The sequence below is a fragment of the Lactuca sativa genome, chromosome 4, assembly GCF_002870075.4.
Source record: "Lactuca sativa cultivar Salinas chromosome 4, Lsat_Salinas_v11, whole genome shotgun sequence".
Lineage (NCBI taxonomy): Eukaryota > Viridiplantae > Streptophyta > Magnoliopsida > Asterales > Asteraceae > Lactuca > Lactuca sativa.
The window spans coordinates 245469501-245494674 of record NC_056626.2 but is presented as its reverse complement, the minus strand read 5'-3'; the positions used below and the strand labels follow the sequence as shown (position 1 = coordinate 245494674).

The 25174-nt window shown below is 36.5% G+C and overlaps 2 protein-coding genes across 2 annotated transcripts; both read left to right on the top strand.

The window, feature by feature from the left end:
* Window positions 1–20417: 20417 nt before the first annotated feature.
* LOC111884903 (protein CYPRO4) lies at window positions 20418–22742 on the top strand. Its single transcript, XM_023881194.3, has 2 exons — window positions 20418–22211; window positions 22315–22742. Exons 1-2 carry the CDS (start codon window positions 20613–20615, stop codon window positions 22603–22605), a joined length of 1890 nt encoding a protein of 629 aa, XP_023736962.1. The 5' UTR covers window positions 20418–20612; the 3' UTR covers window positions 22606–22742.
* Window positions 22743–22873: 131 nt separating this feature from the next.
* On the top strand, window positions 22874–24850 carry LOC111884904 (photosystem I chlorophyll a/b-binding protein 5, chloroplastic). The gene is made up of 6 exons (XM_023881195.3): window positions 22874–23110; window positions 23212–23344; window positions 23717–23829; window positions 23931–24035; window positions 24369–24457; window positions 24553–24850. Exons 1-6 carry the CDS (start codon window positions 22911–22913, stop codon window positions 24693–24695), a joined length of 783 nt encoding a protein of 260 aa, XP_023736963.1. The 5' UTR covers window positions 22874–22910; the 3' UTR covers window positions 24696–24850.
* Window positions 24851–25174: the final 324 nt, after the last annotated feature.

The window sequence follows — 25174 nt, the reverse complement described above, 5'->3', positions numbered from 1 at the left end:
ACATACACCATTAAAATCTAAGTGTCATAAGATTCCCCTCTTCATGAGAATGACTGTGAGAAAATGCTTTCACTAAGAGAGATTTTAAGAAGATAGTAATTGTGAAAATTGGATTCTCGAATTCGATTATGGTTACGATATCCCTTTCCATGATTCGAATTGTGAGATTTGGCAATTAGTCTTAATTGTTTAGACACACATATGAGCTATCTAAGGCAAAGGTGTCTAAGCTTAGATAAAGTATTATCAAAGCATTAGGTATTAGAAACATGAACTTAAGAAATTCAATAGGTATTGTTTTTCTGGAAGTTAAGCTGGTTTCTGAATACATGTCAAAGCTAGTGGGAGCATAAGTGTTATGCTTATATATTAATCATCATGATAGTGGGAGCATAAATGTTGTGCTTGTATGATTATTATGAAAAGTATAGCAAGTTGGATATTGGGAATGAGTTGTCATATGGCAAATATGGAAATGGTTCCATATTGGGAGTTGGATATTGAGAGTCTATGTCTAGATTAGAAAATTTTATGCAAAAGGATGTTCAAAGGAATGTAGTTTGAGTGAGAGACATCACGTCTATGGAATTGTATTGTAACAATCTCAAATAGAGGACTTTGTAATTTCATTAGCAATAGTCATTGTGACTTTTGTGCTATGACATTACGAAAGGATCATTGCATAAAATGTTAGAATCTAGCATATTCTATAAGTGGCAAGAATTTGATATTCTTTCACTTGTGAAAAGGATTGGGAGTTGTGAAATGAGTATGATTGGAAATGTATTCATTTGATCTATTTCACAAAGTAACAACCATAGGTAAACATTGTGTGCATGCTAAGAGCATGGGACAAGTGTAGTAATAATTCAAGTAAAAAGTTGATTACCCGAAACAACAAATAATGAGTAATCGATATGGTGATAAATAAAAGGTGTTTTATTTATACTCAAAGGTTTGAGGCCATATGGGATTAGTTTGTGTTTCACTTTGCATGTTTTGACTTCCTGAATAATTTAATTGGTTCGGAACAGTCAAATTATTCGAACGGGCCACAGTCGTTCATATGTTGGAAGTAGGTATGAATGAAGACTGTCGTGAATTGGTGTGTGGATTGTCTAAAGAGTATTAGACATAAGCAAATGTTTGCTGCAACGTTCATGAGTGCTTATGAATATGATTTGAGCATTGGATTAAACCCACACTCACTTGGATCACTTCATGAATTATATCACGAGTGATTGGTGAGACGATAATATCTTATATTCTTGAAACCGAGATGTGTGAGTTGTATCTTGCGAGTCGGTTGCACATTGATAATACGTAAACGCACCAGTAACTTGGTGTTATAAAACATATTGTTGTGTGTGATTCGGTAAGTGAGTGCAAGCGAGCATTGAGTCAAATTTTATCCGTTCCTTTTATCCATAGTAGGATAAAAGCGATATCTTTGGGCCCCTCGATGATTTAGTGATGGCACCTAAGCGCTTGGCCAAGCCGTGACTAATTTGATGTGATCAATTGTAGTCTGTTGTCAGTCGTCATAAATCGGAAGTCGGGAAATAGTATAGAGAGAATGATTAGAATTTGTGTCTTATATCTATACGATATCTAGAATGGAGGAATATATGATCCCTTATCTAAAGGACACACGTATCTGATAAGATCAGAGTTGACAACAGCTTTTGAAAGCTACGATTGCAGATCAGGATCTGAAGTCATACGCAGAATAGTTATTAGACTTATCCAAGTGGGAGACTATTGGATTAGTGCCTAAGTCCATAACTATTTTGGTATGTACTTGACCCGATGGTGCATGGTCCTTTTGGGTTGCCTTCATCAAAGCAACTTGATAGGATGAATTATGGAGAGAGAGGATTAATTATGATTTATTAATATATTATGAGAATAATATATTAAAGGAGAAATCATATTGTTTAATTAATATTAGTCAAGAATTAATAAGAATTAAGTTTGTGGCTAAAAGACATTAATTAAACTTAAGGGGCTAGAACTGTCAATTGTGTGATAGTTGAATATGTTGGGTTTTGAGCATTTTAACACTTCCTAAGTGTACATGCAACCCTAAATACCTTGGATCTATGTTTTCTCTATTATACATGCAAATAAGAACATCCAAGGTATTATCCTAATCTAGCATACAAAACAATGAATGTAACAAGATAGAATACATACCTCTTGATGTAGAAAGTCTTCATGAAGCTTGAGTGCTTAGTGCCCCAAGTGTGACACCTCAAATGGAATCACAATCATCAAAACACTTAGAATGACTTGAGAGAATTCTACACTCACCAAAATCGGCTAGCCCTTTCTTCACACACACTAGTGGCCGATTTTTCCTCAATAATAAGATGCTTATATAGTTACACAATTAGGGTAAACTCTTAATTGTCATGGCTTTCCATTTCCTTGGATCCATGGGTACAAATACACCATGGAGCATCCATGGACCATCCTATGGGTTTTAGCCCAACTTGATTATCCATGGAGCATTAGCCCACTATACAAGTATGGATGATTTACACAATCAACCCATATATTTAATTAGTCTTCTTTTGATCACTTAATTAATCCTAGATTAATTCTTGATCAATACTAATTAAATAATCTTATTATTCTTATTATTAATATACTAGAACTTATAATATATTAATAACCATAAGTGTCTTATTTCTCTCATTCAAGTGCATGATGGTATGCAACCCAAATGGACCATGCCGGGTCGGGTCAAGTCTTACCAAATATAGTTATGGACTTAGACATTAATCCAACAGTCTCCCACTTGGATAAGTCTAAAACTATTATTGCGTATGACTTCAAGAACCAACCGGCAATCGTAGCTCTCAAAAGCTTCTGTCGAACTCTGACCTTGTAGATGAACTCTGACCTTTGTCAGTGACTTGTCCATTAGATAAGGGATCATATATTCCTCCATTCTAGATATCATATGGACTGAGACATGGATTATAATCATTCTCTCTGTCCATTTCTTGTTTCCCGATTTCCAATTTATGACAACTGACTAATTGAACAAATCAAATCAGTCCTGGCCCGGCCGAGCACTTCCATTTGTCATCATCAAATCATCGAGGGGCCCACAGATATCGCTTTTATCCCGAAGGTAAAAGGAACGGATAAACTTCGACTCATATGGCTTGTTCTACTACTTGTTGAATCATACACAAAGGCACGTTTTATAGCACAGAGTTACCAAATGCGGTTTCGTGCAATCAATGTACTATCAACTCATAGTAACAACTCATATCTCTAGGTTTGAAGAATATAAGATATTATCGTCTCATGATCACTCGTGATAAAATCCATGAAGTGATTCCAATGAGCGCGGGTTGAATCCAATACTCAGAACTTATGAGCACTCATGATTGTTGTAGCCTTGTCCAACACCTTAGACCTCTACAACCCATCATGACAGTCTTAATTCATATCTACTTCCAAAATATGACCGACTGTGGATGGTTTGAATAACTTAGTCATTCTGGAAGAATAACCCAGTTTATTCGGGAAGTCAAAACATGCAAAATGAAACACAATAATAATTGAATCCAATATGGTATCAACCCTTTGAACATAAATAAAACACCTTTTATTTATCACCATATGATTACACATTATTCATTGTATACTGTTTCAGCTATCAACTTTATTCTTGAATTTAAAACAATAGTTGTCCCATGCTCCAAGCATGTACACTATGTTTTTCTAAACACTAGTCATGCCATACACCAAGTATGCATACCATGTTTGTCTATGATCTTTACTTTGTGAACTAGATCAATTGAACATAACTTCAATGATTCTCTTTTCACACTCCCAAATCCTTACTGCAAATGCAAGAATTCCAAATTCATGCCATTTACTGAAATCTGTTAGATTCTAAACTTATATGCATTGAACCTCTTGTAATGATTATGCACAAAGTCAGAAGGACTTGACAACAACCATTACAGACCATTCCAAAGGAGATCAGCTCCTTGGGAACATCCTTCTTGCATTAAGTTTCCTAATCTTAAACAGATTGAAAAAAAAAACTAACTTTGAAACATTTCTAGATTCCATTTTGACTATCACTTCTGAACAAGAGTTGCCTCCTTACAGATTATGTCAATATGGTCCTTCCAGAATTATCACTATACTTCCAATTGTCCTTGAGTAACCAATCTTTGGTAAACCTTAGATTGTCCTCGACAATTGTTTAATCCTTTTAGTCATATCCAGTTCTAAACCTTTTCCCTTCTTAATGCCCCAGACATTTGGAAAATTTTAGAACAGATGAATATAGCACATGTAATCGATCCTATATCCGAAGCATATGGGACACGATTCATGATGTCTTACATAAAGACTAAACCAGTCTTTTGCTATAATATTTCCATTTCAATTTGCCAAGTTCTCATAATTCAGATTATGAAAAGGGATGCCGTAATCATAATCGAATTTTAGAACGCAAATAATGGACCCATATACAGAATTTCCTTATGTTGAGCCATTCCAACATGAAATTCATATATATCCTTGACTAAATGATTAAAACCTCACGATCTAAGCTTATAGATTTGAGATGAAGCATAATTTCCTCTCCCTTAATTATAGCAAAACAACTCTTTCCCAATTGAAACTTTTGTTTTCTATAATTAACATTGCTAACTTGCAATACTTATTATAATTATCATGCTCCCACTGACATGATGATTAATAGCATAACACTTATGCTCCCACTAGCTTTGACATGTACTCAGAAATCAGCTGGACTTCTAGAAATCAATACTTCATTGACTTTCTTACCAAAGTTCAGATTTCTGATGCTAGATTGTTTTGATAAAGCTGTATCAAAATCATACACCTTCCCTTAGATAGCACACTTGTGTATCTAAACAATTATGAAGAGGGATGCCATAATCATAATGTTTAGACCTTTTTGCCACTTCTCACAAGTCCAAATTAGTGTGCCGGTTAACCACACGCGCTCCACTAACGACTTTGAGAATGCAAATATCACAATTGCTATCTACCTAAAATCTACTTAGTGAAAGTGTTTCCTCACCATCATTTTCATGAATCGGAGAGAAACCTTATGACACTTAGATTTAATGGTGTATGTGTTCTTATCCATGTGAATTGTCAAAATCATAGTCACAAGAAAAGGATAATGACAAATCCAAACTCATATGGACTGAACTCAATCTTAATTTCTTGCCACCTGGCAGCTCAAGGGCCTACCATTGCTTCCAAGTTGTTGTGCAACAAATTGAGAACTCTAAGAACTCATATGCAAAACCAACTTTAACTGGAATGGGCACAGAATATGTCAACACGATAGGTTATGAACCTCAAGTTGTGTGCTAGTGAAGAACTTTAGGTTTTATTCTTGATTAGTTCTTGAGACTTTCAAGACTTTTAAGACTCCCACTGACCTCTTGACCTATAAGACTCCCTTGTCAAATATCCAAGAGATAGTGCGGATTCTAATCAAGAAAAACACTTTGCCCAATTGGCCTAAGTTGGTCTTTGTTTTATCCAAAACATCACAACTTACCAATTTCAAATGTACAGGAGTAGAAAACTTTTACTCTTACATTTGACAAGTGTTTTAAACCTTCTTTAAGACATGTCACTCAAATGACAATCTTGGAGTATGACTCTAAGACTTGTATTGGAACGAAGTATGACTCATCTTCTTGATTTAACCACTTCAACAATTCAAGTTCCTCTTCTTAGTCATAAGAATGCACTAAGATTTCCTTAGAGAACTAATTGTGATATGGTTTCTTAATCATTAAGATGATCACAAAACTGATACTAAAGTACTCTCCCATCATTTCAGATTTGAGAAACTTTTATCCTTCTGCCTAATTTGATTCTTCTTATCGATCTTTTGTGGTGGACTTAATCAGTGCACAAGAATGTGTACTCGATCCCTAAGTCCTTTACTTGACTCACACATCCATGTGAACAAGTAATTAGTCTTAATTTTTCCAAAACTTGAAAGTTCTCATTCATCATGCTATACAACTTGCATGATTCCTAGTTCCGGTCCACTTGAAACTTGGGTGATGAGAATCTTTCCTTATTTGGTAAATTTAGACATTACCACAAATGAAAGAATCAATTTCATGTTTCCACTCTTGCTGTTAATGGAATCTTATAAGCAACAATTTTTCTTTCCAAATGCCATTGTAAGGATATTTTAAAATAAAATCAAAAATTTTCTTTTTATTTTAAAACTTTGCGGAAAAACTATCCTTACAATCCATATGAAAACTTGTTGTTATCTATTCCTAAGCAATATCTCATAACTCCTAAGAAGTAGCTCAAGAATCCGATTTTTCAAACTATGCGATAGAAATCCATCTATGCCATCAGATTCAGCATATTCTTTCTTTAAGTTTCTTCACTTTTCTTTGATTCTTAAAACATCACCATGTGACCCAGTCACATCATGTATGAGGAATCTCAGAATAGAAACTTAGCAGAGTTAGATAGTGGAATTTACCTGAAGTAGAGTCAAACTTATTGACTTTAACATCCTTAGGTAAATTTGGCAGCTTCGCAACCAATGCCCCTTCCTTTGGCAATATAAACATATGGACCCTTTGATAATGGTACAAGGGACTATCACAGACTTAGCTTTTCTCTTTACCATTTGGTCAACCGAGTTGACTATGGCCGATCCCTTTACCATTGGGAAGAGAATGCTTTTCTGGATTTCCTGTGTCACTATTGTCAATGTCCATCAAGTTTTAAGGAAGTTGATCTTAACAAATAGATAAGATCATTAAGGGTCTTGTCATAGTATGTTTCATAGGTGTCCCAAAGGAACTCACTATGTGAATTAGAAAGTGATTGAACCACCAACTTTCTCAAGACTTTGACACCCAACTCTCCCGGCTTGTCAATATGTGACTACATCTCCAAGATGTGACCACACCTAGACCTTGCCTTGCCAATAGGGCCTGAGTGACCTTAAACTTTTCAAGAACTTGTGGGTTGGGGAGAATAATTGGAGGAGGTGAAAGAAGTATGATTTCCAAGGGACATCATCTTCATTTAGGAAAGCTTGTTTCAAGAGATTTGGGAAGATCATAGGTGTCTATTACAGACATCTTTTGGGAGATATTCAAGATAGTTGATTTAAAGTCCTTAATATGACACCCAATATGAAATATTAAGGCTAGGACCCAACAAACTATTTTATAACTTAGAAGAGGTATGCCGTAATCCAAGCTATAAAATATTTGAAGGTAGGTGAATGACGATTCACCAATTTCCACCAAGATAAACGAAATGTATTATTAGGTTTTAATTGGTTTTGAAACTCCTAGATCTTTGAGATTCATTGAACTGTTCAAAGGCATGTTTCAATCTCGAGTGTGCCCTTCAAGTTTTGTGACTGGGATGCCGAGGATCACAAAACAAGGTGTGAAGTAACCATGCAAATCACTTGGTACCCTTAATAAATTACCCCTCAATCGATGTGCCGGTTAACCACACACGCTCCATCGATACTATGATAAATATTAAGTCACCCTTTACCTACCTTGTTAAGTCCAAGTTAGTGTGCCGGTTAACCACACACGCTCCACTAACGACTTAAACAAAGTGTAAAGTGTAATTTCATGGATTAGCACCTTATTCACATTTTTCCTAAGTAACTAAGATTGGGTATTATTAAGAGTTTAGTTACTTAGTATTTATCATTAATACTTTTAATGAAAGGAGAATTATAGTCTTGTCAAACCCGTTCGGCTAACGACCCTCCACCAGTCAAGCAAGCGGTGGGTGAGAGTGGACACCCATTAAGTTGCCATTTTATAGGCAACAACCTTATACCCACCTTATAGACCGGCTTCGTGAATGAGGCGTACTAGCGGTAAGACTGACTTTACTCTTATACATATATATATTATTAACTTATAATATTATAAAGTATAAGGGTTGAATTTTAACTTTTAAAATTCTAAGGGCTAACTTGGAATTAAAGTATTCATAAGTGAAAACTTTACAAATTCCAAAACTTGAGGGCAAGTTTTGAAACTATTCAAAACTAATTAATTCCATAACTTATGTGTTTAAAGTAGTTTTAATCCAAAAACTCTTCAAGTTCCATAACTTGAGGACAAGTTATGGAAGACTTTAAACTAATAAAAGAATTAACTTTTCTTTATTTTATAACTTATGGAATTAATTAAGGTTACACCTTTTTTTATTTTATTTTATTTTATTAAATGAAGAGACTCTTGGTCCTCCATAACTTGAGGACAAGTTATGGAGTCATAAAACCATTTAATTAGAACTAGACTCTTCATTTTGTAACCTTTGCCAATTTTTATGAGTTTTATGATTCTTAAATGTGACTTTTCATATAACTTGAGGACAAGTTACAAAAACACATTTTATAATCAATTCTTAGATTAATTTGGATTAAAACCAACTATCACATAATTTTCATCATTAATCCAAATTCACTCATAAAACAAGATAACACAAAAAACTTTTGGTGATCCATAACTTATTCTTAAGTTATGTAATCCTTTAAAACATTAACACCAAATTTTGTAACTCCAAAAAAACTTTGAATCAATTTTTTTTAAAACCTTTTCAAATCCATAACTTATGGAGGTTTCAAAAAAATAAAACTTTTTAGATCAAACTTTTAAAACTAATAAAATAATCATATTATTTTATCTTTTATTAAATTTGACCTAATTCAACTCATAAAGAAAATTATTCAAATTTTACAAATAATTAGTTTTTCACAAGAACAAGTAATTATTTTAAAATTTGACAAACTTCATGTTTTTTTTCCTTTTTTTTTCAACTTTGAAAATAAAATATTTGCATCAATATAACAGAAAACAACCTGGCTCTGATACCACTGTTGGGTTTTGAGCATTTTAACACTTCCTAAGTGTACATGCAACCCTAAATACCTTGGATCTATGTTTTCTCTATTATACATGCAAATAAGAACATCCAAGGTATTATCCTAATCTAGCATACAAAACAATGAATGTAACAAGATAGAATACATACCTCTTGATGTAGAAAGTCTTCATGAAGCTTGAGTGCTTAGTGCCCCAAGTGTGACACCTCAAATGGAATCACAATCATCAAAACACTTAGAATGACTTGAGAGAATTCTACACTCACCAAAATCGGCTAGCCCTTTCTTCACACACACTAGTGGCCGATTTTTCCTCAATAATAAGATGCTTATATAGTTACACAATTAGGGTAAACTCTTAATTGTCATGGCTTTCCATTTCCTTGGATCCATGGGTACAAATACACCATGGAGCATCCATGGACCATCCTATGGGTTTTAGCCCAACTTGATTATCCATGGAGCATTAGCCCACTATACAAGTATGGATGATTTACACAATCAACCCATATATTTAATTAGTCTTCTTTTGATCACTTAATTAATCCTAGATTAATTCTTGATCAATACTAATTAAATAATCTTATTATTCTTATTATTAATATACTAGAACTTATAATATATTAATAACCATAAGTGTCTTATTTCTCTCATTCAAGTGCATGATGGTATGCAACCCAAATGGACCATGCCGGGTCGGGTCAAGTCTTACCAAATATAGTTATGGACTTAGACATTAATCCAACAGAATATTGGGCTAATGGACTCCATATTAGAGGGGTGGACGAATTCTATGGGGAAACCCATTAGAAATCGTCCTAGGCCTCTAAGGAGGGAGTCCATGGGTTGCTTAGGGCCTAAGCATCCAAATTAGGGTTTCCTTGTTAGATAACCCTAATAGCCTTACTATTTAAAGGACCCTTGAGACTCAAAAACGTGGTGAACTTGTTCTTTAGGGTTTCCACACGTTTTGGGCAGCCTCCTCTCTCCTTATTCTTCATCCTCTTGCTCTTGGTGTTTGTGAACCATTAGAGGAGTGACATTTGTGACTCTAAGCTTTCTAAATTCATTACAAGGAGGATTTGAGATTGTTATTGCTACATAACAATCAAGGTAAGATCTAAACCCCATTCATAGGTTAATATGATTAATTCTATGCTAGATCTAGGGTTTAAAGTCTTGATGAATTGCATGTATAATAGAGAAACCTAGATCCAAGCATTAGGGTTTGCATGAGCACATAGGATGTTCTTATGGCCAAAACCCATCAATATGATTCTGAGAACTGCATGCTAGATTAGGGCTAAGGATCTAGGAGGATGCCTTGTATGCCTGATATATGATTCTGAGAACTACGTGATAGATTAGGACTAAGGATCTAGGAAGGATGCCTTATATGCATGTTGTAGGAGATGTATGCTATGACTATCTAGTCATCAATAGGATAACCTGAATAGGTTATGCCTGATTTGGTTACTTAATGCACGAATTCTGCTTGCTTTGTGCTATAGGTGTCCTGGCTAACTTTAACTAACTAGTGAGCGAATATGTAACAGTATTCGCAAGCTAGATAAGGAAGGATAGTAGGGACCCCTAGTGCAGCTGATGGCGGTGAGTAGGTCGTAGGGTGACCTAAGAAAGCCTAGGATTAGATTAGTTGGAAAGGGATATTGGTAAAGGGACTTGGTGAAGTTGAGGCAATCTTTGAGGAAAGTACGGATAGACGTGGAAGGTAGTATGGGCCCGTACTACTGGAAGTAGAGGATCCGTACTCGAGTCAAGGAGGGCTAAGATGGAACCAGGAAACTTGGAGAGTGTGTGAGACCTCTCGAGAGTATGTATGATCCTGACGTTTATGTGTTTATTTTTAGTATGGTGACTACACGGCATGGAGCAGGAGGTGTGGCAGCGCATCCAAGGGGAAGGAGTCGGCGGTGTAGCAGCGCATCACACACACACACCCCCATGGTTTCCGCATTAGGTTTCTGGGATTGTACTCTGATTTTTATTACTTCTGATGTCATGATTTGGGACACAACATTATGTTTTTTGTAACTTGATGCTATATTGACAATGTTTTGGTAAAATGTCTTATAAATTACTAAATTAAAAATAAAATTTTTGGTCTCGAAATTTGGGATGTTACAACTAAGTTCTGTTAATGTAACATCCTGATTCCCATGTATGATAATTTATTAAACAGGAAAATTTTTCCCTTGGAACTCATCAAGTTGATGGACTCAACTCGACGTGTTGGAAGTCTTTGGGTCACGAATCTTTTTGGACCAACTCGACGAGTTGGTGGCTAATTAAGAAACCCTAATTGTTAGGGTGTTGCACCCTATTTAAAGGCCTTATACCCTTTGGGTAGCCTCCTTACCCGTCTCCCGTGTCCAGAAACCCTATTCTCGTGATTTCTCTTCCATATTTGTGTGTGTGTGTGAGCTTGAAGAGTGTTTTCTTGGTGTTCTTTGAAGAAGCATAAAGGTTGAAGTGGTTTTTGTGGAAAATGAGGCTATAGATCCAGAATCTTATCTCTTGTTGTAGTCATTTGGATACATAAAGTCGACACCTTGATTATCTAGAGCTTAGATCTCATTCCTTGAAATTTTATTGTTATATTTGGCTCATTTTTGGGTTTGTTCTTGGTTTGAGCAAGTCGTGAAGTTATAACTTCAGATCTGGACGTTTTGTGGCCTCCTTGGGCTTAAAGTTTCAAGCTTTATCTAGATCTAGGATTACTTCATGTTCTAAGTCCCTTAATAAGCCTTCTTTGAGTGTTTTAGCCTCTTTATGTTATGTATAGATGTAAAGTTAGCAACTTTACGTGGTTTTTCAGCCCTTAGGTTCCAGATCTACATTCTAAAGCGTTAGAATTAATGAAAAAGGAATGCATGTGTTAAGATGGGAAAAATCGAAGATTTGTCTAGTTAACTCGACGAGTTGGCTAGGGTTTTCTCGATTCTCTGATTACAGAAGGAACTCGACGAGTTTGTAGATGCACTCGACGAGTTAGGTCAACATGGAATGTTGATCTTAACTGTTGACTTTGACTTTGACCATGGTTGACCAAGTTTGAATCTTGAGGGAATTTTGGGTATATGGAGTTTTGTTGGGGTTGGTTGCATGGGGGTTGTAGGTATCTGAGTTCGGAGCCGAGTTTTGGAGTTGCATTTTACCGAATCGGCACTACTTGTGAGGTGAGTGTTTCTTACTGTACTTTTTGGGTCGCAGGCACTAAGACCGGGCCTTTTGGATTGTCATCCTGATTATTTCATGATTGAGTATTATGGTGATCTGTTAGATCTGTATCCTGATAATAGGATGATAATATACTTAGTGATCTATAAGATCCGTCTGTTTGTCTGATTGACTAGTTATATGCTTAGTTGTTATGTATATGTCGATATGTTATGTGTGGTTAGGTTGAGGCAGACCTACTTTGTGTTGAAGGCCAACAAACCTAGGGTGTTCCGGATAGACTGAAGTCCGGTGGGGCATACCAGTCAGGCCGAAGGCCCGAAGAGCGTACCAGATAGACTGTAGGTCGTTGGGGCATTCCAGTCAGACTGAAGGCATGTTGTTTGTGATATTATTCTAGTTTATGTATTGTGATTGGTATTTTGGGGGAATTCTCTAAGCTTTGGGCTTATAGTTGTTGGATTATGTTTCAGGTACTTCTGATGATCGCAGGAAGGCGAAGGCGTGATCGTGCACCTCCTCATGTTTTTATTTCATGATTTTGGTATTTCTCTGATATAAATCTTATTTTGGAAACAGTTTGTAAACAATGATGATTTTGAATGTTTTTAAAAGTTTAAAATTTTTCATGAATTTTATGGGTGTTACAAGTTGGTATCAGAGCCTTGGTTTTAGTGAATTGGAGGAACACTCATGTGAATCCAGTCTCAAACTAAGGAAAAGATTCTCAAAATGATTTTCAAACGGGTTTCAAAATACAAAAGGAGGATGCGATGTGTACGATCAGTCGGAGCCAGTAAATAGACCCCAAAATACCATACTATTATTTGATATTGTGATATGTTAGAACAACATGCTAGTGATAGGATAGGGATCTTCAGGAATTGCATGATAGAATTGCCTAATTATATGATGTCTGATAGCCTTGGGCCTTTCTTTTATTAAATTGACATCATTACTGTAGTTGCTTAGTGTATGCATCATGGTTATATATAACTAAGATCTTATAGTTTGAGAATGTTTGATTTGGCCTTAATTCATGTTATTGTTTGATGAAGGGCTTAGGATAGGATATAGGGTCCAGTGTTATGTATGGCTAGCATACACGAGTGCTATAGGGTTGGTGGAAGTTTCATGGATGAGTCGTGAGCGGTCAGTCGGCCAGTAGAGACAGTGGTGGACGCAGAACGTTTTAGTAGGGGTGGTACTAAAAAAAATTCCGAAAAATATAAATTAGCAGTGGAACTCGTATTTTAAGCCGGTGCACCCAATAGAAAAAACATTAAAAAAATTACACTACGTGCCAGAATCGGAGCAGTGGCCGGGGACCCCCCGGGCACCACTAAGTCCCGCCAATGAGTAGTGAGATGTTTAGCCTTTCCTCTAGGAGTGAGGACTAAGTGTTCTTTTATGCTTATGAGTATTGTTAGGGTGTTGTGATGATCCTTGAGACAAACACGGGTAGGTGTGGAAGGTAGTATGGGCCTGTACTACTGAAAGCACGAGACCCATATGCATAGCAAGGAAGTCACAATCCCTAGGGCTTCATTGGGAGTTGGTTCCCCATTATTTATGTGGATTATCTGATATCTTTCTGGTTCATTTTCAATATGGTGACTACGAGGCGATTTGAGATTGGATCCGGTCAGGATCAGGGGCTGACATGCCGATGGGATCAGATGAGTTGGATGCCAGGATTAGGAGGATCCTACACGAGGCGGTTGTGGCCATCGTTAGGGATCAGATACCGGAGTTGTTTGGGTCTATTAAGACCACTATGATGGAGCTTTTTGATGAGAGATACGCAACCATTACTGACATTGTTGCTGCTGCTGCCTCTACAACTATAGCCGCTGCAGGTGTTGGACCAGGCCGGGTATTTTAGTATCGGGACTTCAATAATACGAAGCCCCCAACCTTCGAGGGAGTTTAGGTCCCGATTATAGCCATGAGGTGGCTATCTGACGTTGAGGGATGCTTTTTAACTTGCTCATGTCCTGCTGACCAGAAGGTCTGGTGCGCTCTGAACCTTCTGAGGCCCGGAGTGAAGGATTGGTGGAGACTTGTTACGGGATTATACTCTGATGAGTAGAGGGTTGCGGTATCTTGGGATCAGTTCAGATAGATGTTTCATACTCGTTACATACCTCGGGTTGAGCGTGAGAGGTTGGCTCAAGAGTTTTTGGATTTGAGGTAGAGATTGGAGTCGGTGACGAAGATCACACAAATGTTTACTCAGAAGGCCATGTTTTTCCCTGAGTTTGCTTTAGATCAGGCTCAGATGACCCATTACTTGAGCATGCTCAAGAGGGATATTTGGTATTTTGTCTCTACACAGCGGTGTGATACTTTGTTGGAGTTACATGAGGCTACTAGGTGACGTGAGCTTAAGAGAGAGCTTCAGTTAAGTGAGCAGAGGCAGGCCACAACACAGTCGCATCCGGTGACAAAGCGGTTCAAGGCCGCTGATTCTAGGTCCGGGGGTCAGTGAGGCCGCACTTGTGGGAAGTGCAGAAAGGTTCATGACGGGGCTTGCAGATTAGGAAGGGTATACCACAAGTGTGGCGGGGGGGGGGGGGGATTATGCGAGGGATTGCCGCCAGACAGACCCAGTTTAGAGTGCGAGGATTTGCTATCATTGTGATCAGGTTGGCCATGTGAAGGTCAACTTTCCGTTACTCGCCGCCAAGCCAGCGCAGGCCCCCGCGCCAACCCCATTGAGGATTGCAGATGCACGCCAGGTGAAGACGGAGCCCCCGAAGGCTGGGGGTCGCGCTTTTCAGATCACTGCCGAGGAGGCCAGAGCCGCTCCAGATGTTGTGGCTGGTATGTTTCTATCCCTTATCTTATTGATGAGGTTTGTTTTATTCTCTTATATTTGTACCTTTGGTTGGTACATTCCTAGTGAACTCCTTTCCTGCTTTAGTGTTGTTTGACTCGTGTGCGAGTCGATCTTTTGTTTCTCGGTCTTTCAGTAGGGAGTTTGCTTTGCCCATGGGAGAGTTGGAGTGTCCATTGCGAGTTTCTATCGCCAAAGAACATGGGGTTTCTGCTTCTTCAGTGTATCAGGGTTACGTTCTAGAGATCTTCGGGGCATCCTTTCCGATCGATTTGATTCTGATTGCTATGGGTGATGTCTGCATGATTGTGGTTATAGATTGGTTGAGTTGTTTCTGTGCCATGATCGACTGCGAGGTTTAGTGTGTGGTTGTTCAAACCTCAAGTGAGGGAGAGCTGGTTATTTATGGAGAGGGCACCAGGATGGATTCAAGATTTTGTTCAGCAGCCAGGGCTCGACAGTATATTCAGCACGGGTGTACGGGTTATTTGGCGTACATGGGGATACGCAGGGAAGGGATCAGGTTTTAGTACCAAATGTTCCGGTGGTTAGAGAGTTCGCGGATGTGTTCCCGGAAGAGTTACCGGTGTGCCTCCTGAGAGGGAGGTCGAGTTCAAGATCGACCTTGTGCCAAGTGTGGCCCCTATTTCTAAGGCTTCATAGCGATTGGCACCGCCTAAGATGCAGGACCTGTCATCTCAGCTGCAGGAGCTGCTAGGCAAGCAGTTTATCCGTCTGAGTTGTTCCCCGTGGGGAGCTCAGATTTTATTTGTTAGTAAGAAGGATGGTTCGCACTGGATGTGCATCGATTATAGGGAGCTGAACAAGTTAAAGGTGAAGAACCGTTATCCCCTTCCACAAATTGATGATTTCTTTGATCAGTTGCAGGGAGCATCTTCGTTCTCCAATATAGATATGAGGTTTGGGTACCATCAGGTTAGGGCGAGGGAGGAAGATGTGGACTATGTTTCTTATTCCCATGGGACGAGTGGCTCTTGGAACCTCAAAAGGCTCCTATTCATTAAGATCAATCCCGATATGCGCATCAGACGATTGACTATGTTTCGTTTCGGACGTTTTTTAGATGAACCACCCGTAAAAGTTTCAGAAGATGCCACATCCTACCTTTTTTTGACGATTTTAAATGTTCCAAACATGTAAAAATTTGAATGACATCCCTTTTTGTTCCTGGTACATGTCAAGAGATTTTTGCAAAATGGTTATGTCATTTGCACCACTTTGCCATTTCCGTTTCACACTCGAAAACAACACGTTGAACTCTGTCACCACTTTGTTAACATTTCACCACTTAGAATAAATTTGGTATTTTTTCCAATAATCGCCAAGTTTCAACTCGTTGAGAAACCGTCACGTGATTTTTTGGAAGAAAGTTGAACAATCTTGGTTGTTTCCCATCACCGAATCTTCAGAAACATCCACCCAAGCATGCACTAACGTCTTTTCTTCGGCATACTTCGATTGCTTTGGAGGCACCCTTTTATTTTTTTGGGTTGTGGTGGATTCTCTTCCGACTCGGATTCCGTTTCCGAGATGACTTTGAGTTCCGCTTTAGTTTGAAATTTGTCACACCCCCAAACCGGATGGTGGAAACGTCCGGGGGTGGAACGATGTTCACGGTATCACAATAACTGTATACATTGAAACACAAGTACATAAACAATCATCATATCATATGATTATTACACTTACATGACCCAAATGTTACTTAGTATCAAAATACATTACAAGGTTTGCATGTTATCAAATAAAGTAGTTCCCATAATGATATTTGGTGTATTGTCTTCTAAAGTAGCTCGAGTGATCCGAGCTTAATTATTTTCTGAGATTACATGACATTTAAAAGTCAACATAAAGTTGGTGAGTTCATAAGAGTTCAGTTGTAGAATAATTCGATATTTTCCGTAGATGAAAATCGTATATTCGTGTTGTAAAAAAAAAGTTTTGTATTTGTGCGCCTTCAGTGTAAAAGAAGAATGTATGTGTGTAGTATGTATCCAAAATCATTTATAAAATAAAAGTTCTTGTAACTTCTAAACTTATAAAAATGTGACTTGTCATGTGATTTTTATTGTCCAAAAATCGAGTGTCTAAGTAAATGATCATACTTATAAATTTTGTGTATAAGTAAATAACCATACTTATAAATGTTGTGTATAAGTAAATAATCATACTTATAAATATAGTGTATAAGTAAATAATCATGACTTATAAATGTAGTGTATAAGTAAATAACCATACTTATAAATGTAGTGTTTGTTCCCAGAAAATCCAATATTTCCTTTAAAATGAGTTGTAGTCTTGAAGACCCTAAGACCAAAAATGTATAAGTATTTCTATACTTAAAATAGTATTACGTAGTTTTATTCTTATATAAACCATTTGAACGCATGTTACCCAGTAAAGTAAATGTATCGTTGATTTCCCATGTGAGTTATTACAACCATGCTAAAACCGAAGTTGGCCTGCTGCGACGTTCTTCAGGCGTCAGAATGTTAGACATTTGTCACCCCAGACCTACCGGTCTAGCTGTAGCTAGAAACTTAGATGCGGGATTGTCAGTCCCGTATAGATCTATACACAAGTATCACACTCAATTATAATTCAGGACTTTAGTGTGTACTCTGGTAGGTACGGTGAAGACTTTGTCTCACATAATTGTTTCAACAACTTTATGTTTTGGAGTAATGAAAACCCTTGTATGTTTAAATATCACTTTTCCATAATATTAATATAGTGTATAATAGTATTACCCAATGGATATTGGTATTATCCAAGGGGTAATGGTTTTATCCAATGTGTAAACACAAAGTTTTAATCTTTCAAAACTAGACTTTTGATAAAAATGTTAGTTTGGGTATATCCAATGTGTAATAATATTATCCAATGGTTAAATGTATTATCCATCATACAATAGATCTAATACTAGAAACTTGTGCATATAATGGAACGAGATTTGTGTGCTTTTTTTTGAAAATAAGTATATATGTATATATTTTCATAAATAGAACATAAACATGCATGGTATAATATTACCCAAAGGTTAAAAGTTTTATCCAACATATATTAGATCTAGGATTGTGTAAAGTTATTATCCAAAACATATTTTGTTTGCATGGCAGGTAACCTCCCCTGAAAGTGTAAAATGAGTGAAAACTAGTAGAAAAGGGGGTATGAACTCACCTTTTGTGCTTTCCCTAGAAGATGGCAAGAAATAGTGAGGAAGATAAGGTAGGAATCAAGCTTTGGAAGACAACACCTCCTTGAAGTTCAAGATACCGTCTAGGGTTTTTGATTCAAGATTATGAGTAGCTAACCAAAAGATGATGATGGATGGGTGATAGAACTCGGAAATTTGGAAGAAAACTTACCAAAAATACTCCGAAACACTTGGAAAGGCATTGAATCAAATTGGAACTCTTAGAGAGCACTATAAAGTTTGTGTATGAATTTTTGGAGATGAATGAGGGTGGGGAGGGGTACTCTCGACCGAGTTTTAAAGAGGGAGGGAGGAGGAGAGGGGTGGGCTGCATGTGGAAAGGAAGATGTAAACCTTTTCCATTAAAATAATAAGGTATGGTGTTGTGAATATTTTAATGAAGGTATGGTTCTTTGATTAAAATAATCAAGGTAAGGCTCTTTGATTTCTTTAATATAAAGAGGTCATGATTATGTTGGATGTTAGGATACGGTAGGGAAAGATGGGACAAAATTTGTCTTATGCAAGTTTTTATAAAAAACTAGACTCTTTTATAAAAGTGTGGTGGGCTTTGAGAAATTGGCAAAGTTTAATAACTAATAAAAATGATGTTATTTATTATTATTATTAATAATATTGAAACCTTATAATTTGACTGTTTTCCAATTCGTTATATAAAATATGAGTGTTAAATCGTAATAATTTTCATTTTCTTGATGTATGACCTTTTTCTAGAACAACCACCGGAGTATCAGTTAAATACCAGGTCATATGATGTTTAAAATGTGTTTATGGATTTGTAAACATGTAAACCTCGTGTTATGAACATTACCCAATTCCCGGTAATATTTGTGTGTTTTATCGAATTACTACATTACCATAGTTTATTGATCACAATAAAAGCGTTTATTCGATAATGGATTTCAAAATAGTGTGCATAGCATTATAATATTTGATAATACATTAGGGATGTTACGAAAATCACATTTCGTCTTTTTGACCTAATATACACGCAATTGACTTTTGCTAACTCTTGTTGACTTTTGTTGACCAAAATTTGACGGATGTCACAAAATTCGGTTTCGTGGTTGATTGGGGAGTCGGGAAGATCATCAAATGGATTGAACTCATGTATCATTTGGGATGAAAAGTTCATTTGTGGTTAGTTTTGAAACTAGAGTTCTCTTTGAAATTGTAGTTGATTTTGGAATTGAGGTTGGTTTTAGTATTGTGCCTGATTTTGGTATTGAGGCTGGTTTTAGGCTTGAAATAGGTAGTAAACGCCATCAAAATATAGATTTGGTGGAGAATAAATAGGTCAATCACGTTGATTTTGAATGAAAGTTGGTGAAGAAGGTGAGATGTTTGGGTTTTGAGTGTTTCTTTTGGTTTTTTTTTTTGAGCTTTTGGGTTGGAAGAGAAAGAACTTTTTTTCAAAAAACTTGAATTGTTTGAGTGAAAATATGAAGATGGTGAAGTGTGATAAAATATGAGAAATAGTGATATTTATGTAAGGTAAAAATGGATGATTTTTTCTAATTTTTTTTTTTGAAAAAACGGCCATATTTAACCCTCGAATGTTCACGTTTACAAACTCAATACACTCTCTCTCATTGGTGAATGCTAGCCGGGTTACCAAGTCGACCTCGACATGCCGATGGGTTGGCACGGTGTGCGCCGAGTTATCCAAACTCCATGCCGTCTAACCTTATAATTTAAAAGAATGAAATGATGAGAATAATTATTTGATAATTATAACTGAAAATGTATGGTTATTTAAAGAAAAATTAATGTAATGATTAGAGGGTAATTAATGTAATGATTAGAGGGTATGGTAAAAATTAAAATGGATATGGATACCTTTAACCCATTTCTTTTGAACCTAATAAATACACTTTAGAGTAAATTACACGAATGGTCCCTATGGTTTGGGATAATTTGTATGTTTTGTCAATAACTTATATTTTTAACTTGGAAGGTCCCCACTATTTGTTTTTGTTACGCGTTTAGTCCTTATTGGTTGTTTTTGTTACGCATTTGGTCTTTGTCTTATCTAAAAAAATTATTATTTAAATAGAAAAAAATAGGGATAGGTAAGAGATTCGTGTAATTTACTCTAAACTTTAAAAATAAATAATGATTATGTGTTTTTTTGTTGTTTTTTTTTAAATATAGATAAAAAAAAGGATTTTCTCTTATTTAAAAATTAATATATAATGGTTCCATTTGAAAATAGTTTGTGAGTGGTGGGCAACTACCGAAACCCTAATTTTGAAGCAGTCATCAGTCATTTCAAAATTTCAATTTGCGCGCCTCTTCACCTCCACCTACCGACGCTCCTCTCCTGCCTTTCCCCACTACTATTCACTCAGATCTCACTGCAGCTTCGTTAACAAACCCTAACACCCAAATCAATTTCAAAGAAACTCGAAATGGGTGCCGCAGAAAGCCGGGATTTGGAAATCTCCGACTCTGAATCCGAGGAAGAAGAACAACAGTCTGAAGAAGAAGAAGAAAATTACGAAGACGTCAAAGACCACCATTCACCCTCCAAAACCCCAACGAAGACACCCTCGTCTGTTGACGAAATTGATGCAAAGTTGAAAGCCCTAAAACTGAAATACCAATCTAAGAACCAAGCCCTGAAGAATGCCGTTAAGCTTTACATTCATACCGGTGGAAACACTGCTCAGTCGAAATGGGTCGTCGCCGATAAAATCAGTTCATACTCTTTCGTTAAAACGACTATGGAAGAAGACGGAGACGATGAAGAGGGAGATGAAGATCTATATTGGTTTTTGAAAGTCGGGTCAAAAGTTCGGTCTCCTGTTGATCAACAGTTGCAACTGAAGCCGATAATGGATCAGCGACGTATAGATTTTGTCTCAAATGGTGTTTATGCTATGAAGTTTTTCAGCATCGAGGATTACAAGGTCTTCATCGACCAATACGAGAAGTGTTTGTTTGAAAACACTTACGGATTTGAATGTAATGATGAAAACAAAGCTAAAGTTTACGGAAAAGATTTCGTATCATGGGCAAATCCTGAAGCTGCTGATGATTCCATGTGGGAGGATGCTGAAGACAGTTTCTCCAAAAGCCCTGCTTTCAAAACTCCAGTCAGAGCAAACCATGACCTAAGAGAAGAGTTCGAGGAGGCTGCAAAAGGGGGAAGCATAAAAAGCCTAGCATTAGGAGCCTTAGACAACAGTTTTCTGGTAAGTGATTCCGGTATTCAAGTCGTCAAAAATTACAGCCATGGCATCCATGGAAAAGGGGTTTATGTCAATTTCGACAGCTCCATGAAAGGTCACACCGAATCCGCACCTAGAAAAGCCCTTCTAATGAAAGCCGAAACAAACATGTTATTAATGAGTCCAATGAGATCTGGGAAGCCACACACCAATGGTCTCCACCAATTCGATATAGAAACAGGAAAAGTAGTAACCGAATGGAAATTTGCAAAAGATGGAACTGATATCACCATGAGAGACGTAACAAACGACAGCAAAGGAGCTCAAATGGACCCTTCTGGATCAACTTTCTTAGGTCTGGATGATAATCGTCTTTGCAGATGGGACATGCGAGATCGACATGGAATAGTTCAAAACCTCGTGGACACAAATACCCCTGTCTTGAACTGGACACAAGGGCATCAATTCTCTAGAGGCACAAACTTCCAGTGCTTTGCAACAACTGGTGATGGATCCATTGTTGTTGGATCTGTTGATGGAAAGATAAGATTGTATTCCATCACTTCCATGAGACAAGCAAAAACTGCTTTTCCTGGACTTGGAGCACCGATCACTCATGTTGATGTTACTTACGATGGGAAGTGGATTTTGGGAACAACTGATACGTATTTGATCCTCATTTGCACTTTATTTACTGATAAAGATGGGAAATCAAAGACAGGTTTTTCAGGGCGTATGGGAAATAATATTTCAGCTCCAAGACTTTTGAAATTGAATCCTCTTGATTCTCATAGAGCTGGTGTCAACAATAACTTCCGTGGGGCCCAATTCTCTTGGGTATGTTTCAATTTCACCTATGTTCATAGATTGTTGTATTGTATAATGTATAATGTATATATGTTTTGTGTTGATTATGGGTATTTTGGTAAATTTGACATAGGTGACTGAAGATGGGAAGCAAGAACGCCATCTGGTTGCTACTGTGGGAAAGTTCAGTGTGATATGGAATTTTCAAAAAGTGAAAGATGGGTCCCACGAATGCTACAAAAACCAGATGGGATTGAAGAGCTGTTATTGCTACAAGATTGTCCCTAAAGATGACTCCATTGTTGATAGTCGTTTCATGCATGAAAAGTTTGCAGTTACTGATTCACCTGAAGCTCCTCTTGTTGTTGCTACTCCAATGAAAGTTAGCTCTTTCAGCATATCTAGCAGACTTTCTTATGCTTAATCAAAAGATAATTCTAGTTTGTTTTTGTTTACATTAAAAAAAAAGGAACTTTCTTGATTATTGTTGTAATGATTAAGGAGAATCTTAAGTACTTACTAGTTGTTGTTTATTGATGAAGGTGTTTGTTGGTGTGTTTATTTTGATTATTTTGAATGTTTATGAATGAATGGCTGAAAAGGGTTTTTGGATAAGTTGTGAGTTTCCATCACATGTTTGGATATTAGTGGGGCCCAAAGAAACCCTAATTGGTTTTCTATGCTTCACATTTGAACTTTTCAAGGGTTGTTTTTGATAAGGAGAAAGAGATGAGTGTTTCAATTGGGAGAAGCTTAGCATGTTCTTGTTCTTCATCTTCTTTTGTAAACTACAGTAGTACAAACAGAAGAGCATTTGGTACAAGTGGTAGATGCTATAGGAGTTCAAGATTCTTGAAAACAACCATTAAAGCTCAACAAAGACCTACATGGCTTCCTGGGCTTGACCCTCCACCCTATCTTGATGGAACGTGAGCCTTACGAATTACAATACAACATTTGATGATACTATTGAATCTTGAAATCTTTATTACATTATTTTTTTATTTTATATTTTTATTATTATGTAAAGTCTTGTGGGAGATTTTGGGTTTGACCCACTTGGACTTGGAGAGGACCCGAAGAGCTTGAAGTGGTATGTGCAAGCTGAGCTGGTTCATTCCCGATTCGCCATGGCTGGAGTTGCTGGAATTCTTTTTACTGATGTGAGTTCCTTTTTTGTATAGGGTCACACAGTGTTAGAGTTTCGGTTCCAAGATATATCAGACTTTTATGTTGTGTTAGTGATTTAACAAATTGACCATCTTTTCCCCATAAACACAAAATGACCAACTATCATGAAATTCCTACAAACCGTGAAATTTAGATAAAAGGATGCAAAATGACATCATTTCACAAAAGAATGAACAACTTTGCAATATAATAACAAAATACGATTTTGTTTACATATTCTAAGGTTACGTTTTTATGGTGGAGATCATTCATAAAACAATTTTACAATTCTCGATTGAACCCATTTTTGTAAATTTTGTGATTATCCCTTATAAATAGTTTTCATGTTTTTTTTTTGGTTGTAGTTGCTTCGGGTAACAGGGATAAGTGACTTACCAGTGTGGTATGAAGCGGGTGCCACCAAGTTCAGTTTTGCGAGTACTAGAACACTGTTCATTGTTCAATTACTTTTAATGGGGTAACTTAATTTAAAACTCGATTTTATTTTATCTTGTATTGATCTTAAAAGTTAAAATCATCTGATTTCTGATTTTGGAACTGAATTTGGAGTTTTGACAGGTTTGCTGAGACAAAAAGGTACATGGATTTCACTAATCCAGGGTCTCAAGCTAAAGAAGGCTCGTTTTTTGGTTTAGAAGCTGCCCTAGAAGGTTTAGAACCAGGGTATAATATAACTCTATAACCATTACTAAAATGACATTTGTCAGCTGTTTTGAAATGAAAATTTGCATAACCTATTTTCATGTATGTAGCCCTCAACAATAAATCTGTTGAAAAATTATCATTTTTTTTAATTAAAATAAAGTTTTATTTATCTAAGAAACTTTAAAAAAATGTTATAAGGTTTTAACGAGATTTTATTATTTTATGGACAATCAAACGTGATCATAAAATGATATGACTTGTTACATTATTATATAATCTTTCTATTTCTTTTATAATTTCATTTCAATTCCATTCGATCAAATTCACAGTTTATGCATATGTATGCAACAGATATCCTGGTGGGCCATTGCTAAATCCTCTAGGCCTTGCTAAAGATATTAAAAATGCTCATGAGTGGAAGCTTAAGGAGATAAAAAATGGTGCCAGTTTTTTTTTTTTTTTTTTTTTTTTAATCTTTAAATTTGGATTATTTCAAGGTTTTTTGGACTAATTTAATTAATGTTTAAACTTTTAGGGAGGCTTGCAATGGTGGCAATGCTAGGAATAATCGTGCAGGCTAACGTGACCCATGTGGGGCCCATCGACAATCTTGTTAAGCACCTATCCAACCCATGGCATCAAACCATTATTCAAACTCTTTCGGGATCTGGTTCTTGACAATATTGTAGTTAAAAAATAAGTTAGGACCAAATGCATAAATTATCTCAAATCATAGGGACCATTCGTGTAATTTACTCTTTTTTATAAAATGTTAAAAAGGCAATCGACAAAAACCACCCCATAAATATAAAGTTTCAAAAGTTAAACCCCAAGTCCTTTTAGTGTTTCAAATATTTATCATCAGTGATCGCCATTCATTCGGTTTAAAAACTGGAGATAGGTTAATATCCGTTTGTCTGTTACAAAAACATTATATATAATTTGTTTTGTTATAACAGGTTCAAAATTCATTGTGAATATTTTTGATCGCTCAAAAGGTCAATAATTGAAATTGTTTTCGAATTATTAAACATTAAAAAGCTTATTATCTATATTTTTTTGAAAATATTATTAATCAAATAATGAGTTTTTATCGACAATCCAAACAACACCTAGAATGAATGTGCATAGTTTTCTCAATGTACATAACCCTTTTC

What these genes read in the sequence shown, in the direction of transcription:
- LOC111884903 (XM_023881194.3), top strand. Translation starts at nt 20,613, where the DNA reads ATGGGTGCCGCAGAAAGCCGGGATTTGGAAATCTCCGACTCTGAATCC. An exon ending in GTGGGGCCCAATTCTCTTGG is followed by an intron (nt 22,212 to 22,314) that starts GTATGTTTCAAT and finishes AATTTGACATAG; the next exon opens with GTGACTGAAGATGGGAAGCA.
- LOC111884904 (XM_023881195.3), top strand. Translation starts at nt 22,911, where the DNA reads ATGAGTGTTTCAATTGGGAGAAGCTTAGCATGTTCTTGTTCTTCATCT. An exon ending in CTGGAATTCTTTTTACTGAT is followed by an intron (nt 23,345 to 23,716) that starts GTGAGTTCCTTT and finishes TTTTGGTTGTAG; the next exon opens with TTGCTTCGGGTAACAGGGAT. An exon ending in GTTCAATTACTTTTAATGGG is followed by an intron (nt 23,830 to 23,930) that starts GTAACTTAATTT and finishes GAGTTTTGACAG; the next exon opens with GTTTGCTGAGACAAAAAGGT.